The sequence below is a fragment of the Nematolebias whitei genome, chromosome 14 (genome assembly GCF_014905685.2).
Source record: "Nematolebias whitei isolate Nwh7 chromosome 14, NemWhi1, whole genome shotgun sequence".
Classification (NCBI taxonomy): Eukaryota; Metazoa; Chordata; class Actinopteri; order Cyprinodontiformes; family Rivulidae; genus Nematolebias; species Nematolebias whitei.
Window position 1 is genome coordinate 46,709,782 of NC_056511.1, and position 14,239 is coordinate 46,724,020.

Genomic DNA, 14,239 nt, shown 5'->3' on the forward strand with positions numbered 1-14,239 from the left:
ATCCATCCATCCATCCATCCATCCATCCATCCATCCATCCATCCAACATCCATCCATCCATCCATCCATCCATTCATCCATCCATCCATCCATCCATTCATCCATCCATCCATCCATCCCAGATGCCCAAACCACCTCAACTGGCTCCTCTGGATGTGGAGGAGCAGCGGTTCTACTCTGAGTCTCTCCTGATAACTGAACTTCTCAGCCTCTCTCTAATGAATGGAGAGTCCAGCTACCCTGCAGAGGAAACTCATTTCAACCACCTGTATCCACAGTGTCATTCTTTCGGTCACTACCCAGAGCTCGTGACCAGAGGTGAGGGGAGGAACGTAGAGCAACCAGTAAACAGAGAGCTTTGCCTTACAGCTCAGCTCTCTCTTCACCACAACGGACCGGCACAGAGTCCGCAATAATGCAGACGCTGCACCAATCCATCTGTCAATAGGACTGGATGTAGCAATTCCAAATGACTGTAACATCAGGACGAAAGAGCATCTGAAGCATGAGAAATAAAAAGGGCTGAAATTGAAATACAAACTATTTTTTATTTTTCCCCTCTGTTTTTGAATCTGTAAATATCTTGCATTCCTAATTAGCATGATATTACTCAAAGATTTTTACTCTTTTTGCTCTGATTTGTGGTTAGTCAAAGATGGAGCAGATATAATATTAAAAAATAACTTTCTTTTACACTCCACATCTGAAGGCTGTCTTTGGTGCTGACAGAGCAACATCAAATGCACACAGAATGCTTCCCATCCTGTTCGTCCCAGCTCAGATGAGCTTTTAAATGTGAAATCACAAAAACATCTAAAAATCAAAGGAATATAATTGCTTGAAGGAATCCATGCCTATACTGCTGTTTCAAACTATGCTCACATTATTAGAGACGAGGCCGATCCGATCCAGTATTGGTATCGGACTCCGATACCAGCATAATTTACGTATCGGATTTTTCCGATCCATGATGCATGTTGACTTCAAACTATGGAATGGATTTCCTGAACGGCGGCGTGTCTCATGAACCCAGAGTAACAAGACCGGCCTCACATTCAGGAAATCCATTTCATAGTTTGCAGCAGCTACAACGTGAGGACTGAGTTAGCAGCACTGTGGCTAACAGCTAACAAACTTTTCATCTAAACATGTCGCTGTGTGGAAGTATTTTACACTGAACACCACAAAACAAGACAGCAACGTGCACTGTCTGCAGAGCCACAGAGCCACATTAAACCACGGTAAAGTTAGTTTTATGATGGACATTCGAGCTCCGTGGCTTCAGCGGGGCGCTGCTCTTTGCTCAACCTGAAACAAGCAGCTCGACCCCGGCCAGCCGTGTCCACTCTGCCCCGCTCAGTCTGCCCGTCTCTGAGGAGGGACAGACTGAGCGCGGCTGACCGAACTCAGACTGCCTGCTTCGGACTGAACAAGAAGAAGACGTTGCTGAAACCACGGAGCTCTAATGTTTACAGAGAAGTTGATAAACTTCATCATAATTAATGATCAACCACTATCAGTTGTAGAAAATGAAGGATTTCACAGTTTGATACTTGCAGCCAAGATCTAGTTTACCCTCCAGGAGATATTTATCAGTACAACAGTAGACGATCATAAAAAACATATGATTTGAAAATTATATTAAAAATAAAAACAGCTACATTATAAAGTGATGTAAAATACTAAAAACAGGAACATGTCTGTTGGTTTATGCCATGAACTTAGCAGATGTTTAAAGACATTTAATATTTTATTTTATTTTATTAATTTATTCATTCAATTAAAAGAAACAAAACAAATTCATCAAAAAGAAAACATTGAATGAAAAGAGTGCAGAAAGAAGAAAAAAATTCTTATATCTGACCCTTATTTAAAAAAAGTATAAAATAACTTTAAACAATCACTTAAATTAATCACTTTAATATCCACTTTAAAACTAGGAATAAAAAGAAACATGTTTTGTGTTAGCAGGATTTAATTCTAACTTTAAAACTTATCCAACATTAATAAAACTTACCTCAAGTTGCCTTTTTGGACATGCATGCATATATTTGTACAAATTGTACTTGAGAGCAGATTATTACAGCCTCATATAAAATCAATGATCATGATATCGAAACTGGATCGGTATCAGCCGATATCTAGATGTAGGTATCGGGATTGGATCGGAAGTTAAAGAATGTGGATCGGTGCCTCCCTACACATTAAGCTGAAAAATGACACAGAAAACTTTGGGGCAAACCTTGGAAATGTCCTTCATTGTATGTGTAAAATTCAGCTTCTTCCAAAGTAATTTTTAATATTTTTTTTCCTCCCTTGCTCTGGTATGAGGTGGATGCATGCATTCTCTTCCCTCTCCTGTTCTCCTCCTGCTTTTTTGCTCTCTGTCTGTGCATCAGAACAGCTCCTATTTTACACATCTTCTGAAATGAAAACTACTATTTTGGATCTGACCAACTGGACTTTCAACAAAAATGACAAAATCTTTTCAACAAAGCAACAGGGTTCTGGAGAGCCCTCATGTTCCTCTGAGAATCTCAGGAGGACGCCGAAGACATATACAATTGGATTTATGATAACAAGTTTTATGCTTTTTGAAATTGGCTGGTTCCTGGTTTATTAGCATACAAAGAAAAAGGCCGCAGCTAATTTGGCCCTCGTCAGGCTTCCTGCTTGTGAAGGTTTGGTTCGTGCTTTGAGGACTCAAAATCAGCTGATTTATGAGCTAAACCATAATATTAAAGTGATTTGTGAGAATCGTAGACCACCTGCAGCTTTGGGACTCGCCAGCATGAAACGACCTTGGAGAGGCTCGTAAGCATGGACCAGTAGAATGCACCCTAATCTGGCCGTGTCGGATCTTAAAAATACTAGTAAGACTCAAGGCTGACAAGAAAAATAGTCTGTCTGAATAAGTCAATAATTGTGACTTATCTGAATCTGACTCCTCCGGCTGGCCTCAAAAGCAGGCTGGCACATCAATTTCTCCTGGGAAATGTGTAAACTAAGGAAAGCTTCGTCTAACCCCCCCCCCCCCCCCCCAACTTCTGTGGAGGCTTATCAGAACTGTGCCGGCTGACCAACATCTTATCAGGAAAATGGACCATCTGTTAGTGCTTCATAGACCGCCGGGTCGTCAAATGCACATGTAACGTGTTCATCAATGTGCTGCTGGCAGAGTTTTTGATGTCTTAAATCGTGTCCTGTTAGGACAAAGTGTGAAGAAATCGTTTTTTTGTAATGCCACCATTCTCTCCTGATGTCTTTGTCCCTTTTTCTATCTAAAAAAATGTATTCTAAAAAGGATAAGAAGGCCTTGTTTTATAGCAGCAGCTACCTACACTCCGCCCATCTTTCAGACGACTGTACGGACATATTCTCGCTGGATCTCGGTACAATGATAATAAAGCTTATTCTGATTCTGATTAATTTTAGCTTTATATATGTAAAACTGACTGTGTTATAGCTGTCCCTGAGTTCCCTTAGGTCATTTTGTTATGGTGGCCATCTTGAATTGGATTGACTTCAAATAGTTATCAGTGACATTTTAGGAAATAATGTAATCGGTTAGTGTTAGGAGCACACGTTGAGGATCTATCTCAGCTTCTGACGTACGTAAATTTAGGTCAGTTTCTGTAAAGTTGACTAAATTATGGCAATTATTATGTTTCTGAAGGTCAGTTGATGGGGCCAGGCATCTTAAATTGAGTAAACTCCCAAAGTTAGAGTTACTGATGTGCACCCAATAACTGTTTCTAGAAAGTCTCATTAAAATCTGTGTGGTGGGTAATGAAATAAATAATACTCCAGAACTGTTGAATAAACTTTATCGTTTGTGTTTAGAGAAAATAACGGAGCATAAAGTAGAACTTTCTTTTTCCCTGTATTCAGGCATAAAGAAACATTAGTAAAATGTCAGAGAGAAACCATTTTTGATGCAAAACAGTCTTACAATTTATACAGAAAACTTTTTTTAAGCAAGTAAAAGAAGTGGACAGATTGCTCACTAAATGTGTGCATTTCACTTGGCACCAAGGAGGGCACTCAGTAAACTGACATTTACTGTAATGACAGAGATCGTTTTTACTGTTCATTTATTTATTGTGCGTGTTTTCTAAACTGTCAAATCCTGTCATATTGAGGGACTGCTGGAATAAAACATCTTCTTCTGTTTGTCAAACTTTGACCTATGTAAAATATATTTACCGCTTGAATAATATCCTGGGAATGTTAGCTGACATTGTTTTGTTTTTAATTATTAATTTTTATTGAATGCATTAAGAAATTCATTAGACTGTATAGATTTTTGCACACATTAATGGTAGTATATGCTGTATAATACAATATTCATTAGATAGCAGAAAAACTAATTATAACCACACCCCTTGAACACAAGTACTACTACAGTTTATTATCTAATGATGGATTTTTCAGGAGCCATCTTGGTTGTCAGGCATGAAATGTATGCTGGGTTTGTCATGTTGCACTTTAGAGTCTAGACCAAGCCTGTTCAACAAGTGGCCCGTGGTCCAGATACTGCCCTTTAAACGTTTTCATCTCAACACAAAGATAAAAAATACTAAACTGATTTGTCTGTTTCAAATGGTAAAAATGAACAGTGCATAGCAGAGCTACAGCTATACTTCAATTCAATTCGATTCAAAAATACTTTATTAATCCCAGAGGGAAATTATTTGTTGCTGTAACTCATTATCCTCATTTCATTAAGAGATGTTATAGATGCTGATGGCTGTAGACAGGAAGGATCTCTTGTAAAGGTCCATCCCTCAGTGGATCCTAAGAAACTGGCTGCAGATGCCGTCCGATCCGTCCACCCAGACTCGGCTGGCCTCTCGGTTCCCCCGGGCTGTAGGACCGCCTGAATGCCGGGCAGAACTCCTCCCAGAGCGATGGCCACTCCTCCCAGCAGCTGCTGAGCTCCTCGTCACTGCGGACAGCCAACTGTAGGTGCTGAGGGACGATCCTGTCCTTCCTCTGTCATGAGCCGTGTTTCCTGCCAGTTACAGGATCTCAGTGGTCAGGCACTCGAGCACAGCTGGCAGGTAGATGAGAATGCATCCACAGAACATCCTTTTCAACTCATTTGAGAGTTGGGGCTGTAGTTGAGATATTATTTGAGCTTTTGAGATGTTAATCAGCTGTTGGTTGTAGAAACTGCCTTGTTGCCATGGTTACGCATCATAACAAATGTCCAAAACTAAAAGAGTTTCAGTAAAAATCCTTCCAGCTGCACAGCATCTGATACCAGAGGAAACAATCATCCAAAAAAATGTGATTTACATCCAGAAAAAGAGGAATTAAAGTTTCCAAAAGCAAAATCTCAGAATGAAAGAGAGCTGCTCCAACATGCAGCCACCTGGAGCGGAGCAGTTCTAGAATGCTCATAACCATTTTTGAGTTTACTTACCATTTGTAGAAGTACATGTAAGGATAATTTTCTGAAAGTTTAGTGGTAAGTGAGTGATAGACAAGATATTTTGCTAACATACAGACTTGCATTGACTCTAAGTTCCTGGCAAATTTTAAAACAAAGAGCTTATACATCGTTAGTGCTCAAAATATGGGTTGGGGATCAATGTCAGCTACTACCACACCAATTTTTTGGTCATTCTGTAAATTTGACTGAGTTATGGCCATGTTGTTTTTTTCAAAGTCAGTTTTTTGTGGAAGCCATCTTGAATTAGTTTGATCTTATAAGCACATAAGTTGTAGACATACATCCACAGTGATTCCTTTTTGCAAGTTTCAATAAATTCTGTCAAGTGGTTCATGAGATATTTTGCTAACACACAGACGCATGAACAAACATTTCAATTCAGTTTATTTATAAAGCTCTGAGTCCCAACAAAGTTGTCTCAGGGCACAGAAAAAAATGTTCACATACATAAAGAAGCCAATTAGAAAAAGTTCTCTATCCAAGGAAGCAGATTGTGTTGATTGTGCTTCACCTCATCACAGTCTCCCATCCTGAGCAAGCATAAAGGAGACAGTGGAAAGGAAAAACTTTTAACAGGAAGAAACTTCCAGCAGAACCAGCCTCAGGAGTGGCCATCTGCTTTGACCAGCTGGGAACACACACACACACACACACACACACACACGGACCAGAACAAAACATGATCACCCAGCTTTGCCTTTAAGCGGTGAGTGATAATCATTGCTTGTGGTCCTTAGACCCACAGTTCTTTTCATAAATAACCCACGTGCAAGTAAAGTTGAATAGATCACTGAGACAAGCACCTTGTCATTATGTTACAATATGTTCGAGTGTTTGGCTGGTTAAGCAGAAAATGGTGTGCCCTTTGAAATATTGTCCAAAAGCTGAAAATGGAGAGGACCCAGAATGCAGACAATGACGGTGCAGGTCTAACCAGCCAAGCAGTGAATGTTTTAATCATGCAAACTGACTACATGTCCACTGTATCTGATACTCTACAACATGTACATGCTATTTCTGCCCTTTTATAGCTGTAAAATTTGCAGGTCTTCTGTAAGATTTACTGAAGCTCTCAACTCAAAATCTTATAAGTTAATGTTGAATGCAAAAATACCCTCACGTAGCCCTAGGATCACACCATATGTAAAGCTGAAAATAACAACACTATTTTGTCAATATTTATAACCTTGTGAGTGTAACAAGATGTTCCTGCGCTGAAATGAAATCTGAGTAATGACATCTCACCTAATTTCACCTTTTTAATGATTAAATTTGTTTCTCAGACATATGCTTACCTTAGCATGTGCTCTCTCTGCCCTGCTCCTGGTCACCTCCACTCACCTGTTCTATCTTGGCCAGCCATTCTTTATTGCGGGCCAGCTCTGTCATAAAGGCCTGGTGTTTCAGCCACTTCCTGTGCAGCTTCTGTGCCTCATCCCGCGCAGTGTCTCGGGCCATAAGCATCTTCTCCTCCACCTGCTGTCCCAATCGCTCAGCTAGGGGAGACAAAAATAGCCACCATCAGGAGGCCAATGCTCGAGCCAGCACTTCTTTCCCCCTTTCCCACAGGACGTCCTGCCTGCCTCCTCTACACAAGAGCCACCCACTTTGCTCTGCAGGGGCCTAGTTACCTGTGCTGTCACTGCCCACACCAGCCCCCCACCCCCCACCAGACGCCCTTTCCTAGAGAAGAAGGAAAAAAAATCAAGATAAGCACCTCAGCTGTGGTAGCAATGGAAGTACTCAAGCCCTTCCTTAGGGTCGCCCCTGGGTCCTCATGCTCTACCGCTTCATGGATGTTGCAGTCCTCATGCTGCAGTGCCTGCTAGCCAGTCTCAGAGAAGGCAAAAACAACCAGCAAAGAAAAAAGAGGAGACGTGCCAGTGACAACACTGGTAAAGAATTACAAACACATCCAAGGTTCAATGCAGGTTGGGGTTATTTTCTAGCTCCGATTATCAGTTCCAATCCAGCCATCAAAGGAGACAGATGTAGCATAGCCCCTGAAGAAATCCTGATCATCCACCACTTGTCAGTACCGGTCAGTCTGTAGTCCTGTCTATTGATGCTGAAGCGAGGAGGAGGAACAAGATTTGGAGTGGGAGGAGCAGGGTGAACGGGGTGCAGAGGCAGTGCAGCGGAGGCTCAATAGCATGAGCTATCTGCTCTTGAAATGCATCACTTCCACCTCTGCAAAGATGCACACGCAGGCTGCTCTGAGACGGCACTCTGTTTTCTCTCCTGAGCTCTCCTTCCTCGAGTCTCTGAACGGCTCAGCTCACAGTTGCTGCATGCTGCTGCAGTCCTCACTCCTCAGCTGCACTCCTGTGTGCGTGAGTACGTGCGTGTGCCAGTGGGATTGTGTGTTCAGTCACAATCAGCACTGCAGTGGCAGAGCGGAATGATAAGGAGGGAAGACAGAGGGAGGCACCGAGAGGAGAGGGGGAGAGAGGGAGTCTGAGAGAGGAAATAGAGAAAAGGGTAGTACCAAATCAGGGACAAAATTGTAAGGGAGAGCAAGTCAAAAAAGTGAAAATATAGTGTTAGCTGGAAGAAGTGAGAGGGTGGGGGGTTAGTAGAACAGGGAGGAAGAGAGCCTGCGTCATCCCTCGGTGTCACCAGGGACATTTCTCTGCACTAGAAATGACTGCACTCAGAGCCGGATCAAAATTTGCAAAGCAAGGGGTGAGGTTTGTGAAACAGGAAGGAGAACGCACACACACGTTCCAAACTGCACCGGACCGATTCACATTCTGTTTAGGAGAGGCCATGCTTGTGCTACAGCCTCAGAAAGACTTTATGTGCATTTTCAAAGGTGTGGGAAAGTGTTTCACTTGAGGGTAACATGCGTGAATTTGTATGACCTTAAACACCCACATGAAGAATATTATAATCCACATATATGCAGTAATATGCATGCTGGCAGTGCATGTTGTCTTACATGAATATGGACATTTAAATCTGTTCATTTTGAGCAATGCTTATAAATTTGCATTATGACCTATTAGACTCTTCCTACATTTTGTGGCTTTTAAGTAGTTATAACATTTTACACACAGATATAACAATGCTTGTCTATATGTCAGATTTAAACAAAATTTTATTTATTTTTTATTTATTCATTTTTCATTCATTCATTTAAAAGAAACATATTAAACAAAGCAAATTCATCAAAAACAAAAACAAACATTGAATGAAAAGGGTGCAGAAAGAAGAAAATACTTATATCTGCCACTTATTTAAAAAATATAAAATAAACGAACGAACAACAACTCAGGCCAAGGGCGTCCGAAGCATCCGTAATGTGGGGGGACACGATGATGTGTGTAAGTGTGCATGTGCTGAGCATAAATAAGGTGTTCACTAGTGAACTAAAAAGCAGCATTTCTCCTAGATCTCCTTTAATTCCACACATTTAAAACCTGTTTCTCACCAAGTTTGTGTAAATTCATCTGTGGTTTTAAAGACATTTTATCTTTAATACACTTTAACACAGAGCGTCAGGTCGACACTATTTGTCTTTATAGAGAAATAAAAACCATCACTGGACTTTTTTACTTGTGTTCAACACTCCTCATGTAAATGATGTTTGTCATGAAGCTTGAGGACAGTAAGGTGTGGATTTTAAAGACATTTCTACTTTAATGCACCTGAACACACAGAGTCTCTTCCACCTGCAGAGTCTCACAGTTCCTGCTGAGATAAGATGCTACAGATGCAGCTCCTCTTCTCTCCTCCCAACATGAATACATGTTGATGATCAACCCCCTGGTCAACACATGCCCGCACTAAGCTGCTAAACTGGCGAGTAACACAGGAACCTCCACCTCCTCCACCTGTGCACGTTTTCTGCTGAGGCAGGAGGAGACGCACAGAAACACTGTAGGTGTTGCACCATATTCTGTGACCACCGTATATTGTAACCATGGCAACAGGCTGCTGTGTTTAGAGTTGGAGGTAACCAGGAAAACCTGGAGTTGAGTTTTAGTGGTTTGAGTATTCTCCTATTAATCAAGTGGAATGGATTTGATCACGAAGAAAGAGAAACTGTGCCGCCTGAACTAATGTTTCATAGTAAAAGTGGGGGGGTCCAAATGAACGTTTTTTTTTATGTGGGGGGGACTTGTCCCCTTCACATATAATGGTTGCGACGCCTATGACAAGCTTAAACAATCAAAATAAAGTGAAAACAAAAAACATCAGGCATCCTTCACTTGATGCCATACTTTAACAACAACTTTACCTTAATCATCTTTTTAAACATATAAATTGTTTTATAAATGTTTATGGTGATATCAAGGCAATTCCACAATCCTGTTCCCTGAACTACAACTCAGCTCCTTCAGACCAGTTCTAAATGGAGGTTTTACAAACATTTCCATTCCCTTAAGGTTATAATCACTCTTTTTAAAAGAAATTTTAATTGAATATTTGGGGGGGTAATATTTTTAATGAGCTTTATACATGACTTGTAAAATACGATATTCAACCAAATCATAAAATTTTAATAATGTCAACTGATGAAACAATATATTTGTTGGGTGACCATAGCACATTCTACTAATAATTCTTATAGCTCTTTTTTGTAAAATAAAAATAGGATTTGTAATTGTTTTGCATGCTTTTCCCCAAACTTCAATAAAATAGATTAAATATGGAATAATCATTACATTATACTATATGTACATGTTAGGAGTGCGCGGGGAACCCAGATGGTATGAGACCCAGAACGAGGCAGACACAGGGGAAGTACAAAAGAACAGTGTTTATTATGTACAGTGATATTAAAGTGTCCACACGCTGCTTCACAGAGGCTCCTGGAAAGAGGAACGACAGGTTAATGTTGGTCCAGAGGGGAAGACCTGAGTGGTTTGTTTGAAGAGCGTTTTTGTCCTTATAGTCCAAACCCGAAGGAGGAGAGCTGGTCCTTCAGTCCAAGGAGTGAGCAGCAGAGGGAAATCCAACGAGGGTCCAAGGGAACGAGGAAGGCTGGCAACTGGAGGCAAAAATGGCACGAGGAATACCTGACAGGCTGAGGGATCCAGATCAGGTCACGAGGAGATCCAAAAACACGAGGAACCAAGAAACTGGAAAAGAGAACACAAGTGAACAAATTCTTTTCACCTAGACATATCTAGCTCAACAGTACTATACCATGAGAGGTGATATGCTCCAGCGATGAGTCACACTGGGCTGCAGCCTTTTGTAGATGGAGAGGCTCATCAGGCTGATGACCGCCAGGTGTTGGTAATCAGCGGCCATCAGCAAGGCAGGCTGCAGGCAGTGGGACCCTTACAGTATAAAGCTTTATCATTCAAAACTCTTACTTTATACAGTAATGCAATTGATTTAGCTATTTTTATTCTTAAGTAATTTACATGAGGTTTCCATGTCAGCTTCTCATAAATAACGACACCCCAAAATTTTATTTCATTAACTCTATGAATTTCTATACTGTCAATTTTAAATAGGACTTCAATAATTTTTTTCTATTACTAAATAGCATGTAGTTCATTTTTTCCAAATTTAATGATAACTTGTTAAGTTGGAACCAAGTTTGTATTTTTACGAATTCTGCCTTTATCATCTCTAACATCAGTTCAATATTCACTCATTCATTCATTCAACCTTTATTTAAACAGATAAGTCACATTGAGCCTCAAAGACTCATTTACAAGTGAGATCTGTTTGGACAGACAATATCTTCTCCTGAACAAAAAAAATGTATCATCTGCAAATAAAACAAACTTCAAAAGTTCTGACACATCAATCACATCATTCACATACAAAATAAACACATTTAATCCCAACATAGAGCCCTGAGGAACTCCACATCCATTGACACAAAATTCTGATCTTACATTGTTGAAATCATTCATAATAAAACAAAATTATGAATTTAAACATATGCTACTCCATCCATCCATTTTCTTTACCCGCTTATTCCATTTTGGGTCACTGGGGTCGCTGGTGCCCATGTCCAGCAATCACTGTGCGAGGGGCGGGGTACACCCTGGACGGGTCGCAAATCCATCACAGGGACACATAGAGACAAACGAGACAAACAACCATTCACTCTCTCACTCACACCTAGGGACAATTTAGAGTTACCAATCAGTCTAACAATGGATCATTAGCACCTGATGGCTGTTTACTGTTCACAGCCCTCTGTGAGTAGTAAAAAGCCATCAGGTGCTAATGATCCATTGTTAGGCTGATGGTCCTTCTTGATCATGTGATCAGCTGGTTTTGGTTGTCAGCAGCAAACTGGTTGATCCACTCTGAGAAGGTGCTATTTAAGAGACTGAGCTGAATACAGCACCTCAGACTGAGGAAGTCCTCAGGATGAGAGACGAAACGTTTCTACATTTTTTTGTTGTTTGTCTTTGTTTTGTTTTTTTGAATGTCCAGAGGACCAGATTTAACTTTTTTAGATTTTTCTACCTGGATTATTGAGCATGCATCAGGATGTTATCTTATATACACAACTTTTTGTAACATCACAAGTTGACAGTAACTTGTCTTCATGTTGCATTCAGGTACTACATGTAATTGCAAAAATACATCCATCCATTATATTTTACCCGCTTCTTCCTTTTTTAGGGTCGTGGGGGGTCACTGGTGCCCATGTCCAGCAATCACTGTGCGAGAGGTGGGGGACAGCTGGACAGGTCTCCAGTCCATCACAATTCAATTCAATTCAATAATACTTTATTAATCCCAGATGGAAATTAAATGTTGTTGTAACTCATCATCCTGGTTTCATTAAAGAGCTGTTATAGATGATGGCTGTGGGCAGGAAGGATCTCTTGTAGCGTCTGTCCTACAACGGATCTGAAGAAGCCTCTGACTGAAGACACTTTGTTGTTGTATGACAGTCTGATGAAGAGGATGCTGAGGGTTGTCTATAATGTTCTTCTATAATTAATTATAATAGTAATGAACAATAATCAATAATTAATAAATAGTAATATTAATAATAATTAATTATTATATTAATTGTAATATAATAATTAATTATTATATTAATTGTAATATAATAATTAATTATATAATGATTAATGTTCTCAAGGACACCTAGAGACAAACGAGCCAAGCAACCATTCACTTTCACTCTCTCCTAGGGACAATTTAGAGTTACCAATTAGCGTAACATGTATATTTTTGGTCTGTGGGAGGAAACTGGAGTACCCCCCCCCCCCCCCCCAAAAAAAAAAAAAAAAAAAAAATACAAGCACGAGAAGAACATGAAAACTCAACCCAGAAAGGCCCCGGACCAAGATTCGCTGAGAGGTAGCAGCTCTACCAGTTGGGCCACTGTGCTGCCCGTAATTTCAATAATCCACAATGAAATTTTAACAGTAACCCATCGAATTTACTGTTTATGTAAAAGTTCATCATGTAATGAAATCAAAATACAAACATATTAATGAAAATTATAAATATAAACCTAAATGGGATATTTAACTTTCAATTATTTTAAACTTAGAACTAGTACAATTTTTCTTCCTGTGGACCCACCACCTGCAGGAAGGGCAATAAAAGTCAGTGCGTGATGCCATGGGCAGTGGTTGAAGGCGGGGACCTTGGCGCTCTGACCCTGGCTTAGCAAATCTAGCTCTTGGGACATGGAACATGACCTCTCTGGTGTGAAGGAGCCTGAGCTTGTGTGTGAGGTTGAGAGGTACCGACTAGATATAGTTGGGCTCACCTCAACACACAGCATGGGCTCTGGAACTGATCTCCTTGAGAGGGGCTGGACCTTATTCCACTCTGGAGTTGCCCATGGTGAGAGGCGTCGAGCTGGTGTGGGTCTACTTGTAGCCCCACAACTTGGTGCCTGTGTTGGAGTTTTCCCCGGTAGAGGAGAGGATGGCTTCCCTTCTCCTTCAGGTGGGGGGGACGGGCTCTGACTGTTGTATGTGCCTATGCACTGAACGGCAGTTCAGAGTATCCAGCCTTTTTGGAGTCCTTGGCAAGGGTGCTGGAGGTGCGCCAGCTGGGGACTCCTTTATTCTGCTGGGGGACTTCAATGCCCACGTGGGTAATGACAGTGTGACCTGGAGGGGCGTGATTGGGAGGAACAGCCTCTCTGATCTGAACCCTTGCAGTGTTCTGTTGTTGGACTTCTGTGCTAGTCATAGTTTTTCCATCACAAACACCATGTTTGAACATAAGGGTGTCCATAAGTGCACTTGGCACCAGCACACCCTAGGTCGTAGATCGATGATAGACTTCATAGTCATGTCATCTGATTTGTGGCTGTTTGTTTTGGACACTCGGATGACGAGAGGAGCTGACCCATTAACTGATCACCACCTGGTAGTGAGTTGGATCAGATGGCAGGGGAAGATGACGGACAGACCTGGTAGACCCAAATGTGTAGTGAGGGTTTGCTGGGAATGCCTGGCAGAAGAACCCGTCAGAGAGATCTTCAACTCGCACCTCCGGGAGAGCTTTAACCGCATCCCAGCTGAGGTGGGGGACATTGAGGTGGGGGAGATCTATTCAGGGGTATTGGAGAAGCGAGTCCGATCGTTGGTTGAACCTCAGATCCAGGAGGAACAATGTGGGTTCCATCCTGGCTGTGGAATACTGGCTCAGCTCTTTACCCTCACTAGGGTCCTCGAGGGGTCATGGGAGTTTGCCCATTCAGTCTAGATGTGTTTTGTGGATTTGGAGAAGGCATTCAACCGTGTTCCTCGGGGTACACTGTGGGGGGTGCTCTGTGAGTATAAGATTGGTGGCCCGTTGCTACGGGCTGTTCAGTCCCTATACAAA

General features: G+C 41.3%; 1 protein-coding gene across 1 annotated transcript in view; it reads right to left on the reverse strand.

The window, feature by feature from the left end:
- LOC119420348 (spectrin beta chain, non-erythrocytic 4) overlaps nt 1-7,488 on the reverse strand; it is a gene marked incomplete in the record, with an annotated part of 111,203 nt that extends 103,715 nt beyond the window's left edge. The window contains 2 exon segments of the mRNA XM_037687734.1: nt 6,800-6,954; nt 7,176-7,488. Coding sequence (XP_037543662.1) covers nt 6,800-6,922 — 123 coding nt within the window.
- Nucleotides 7,489-14,239: the final 6,751 nt, after the last annotated feature.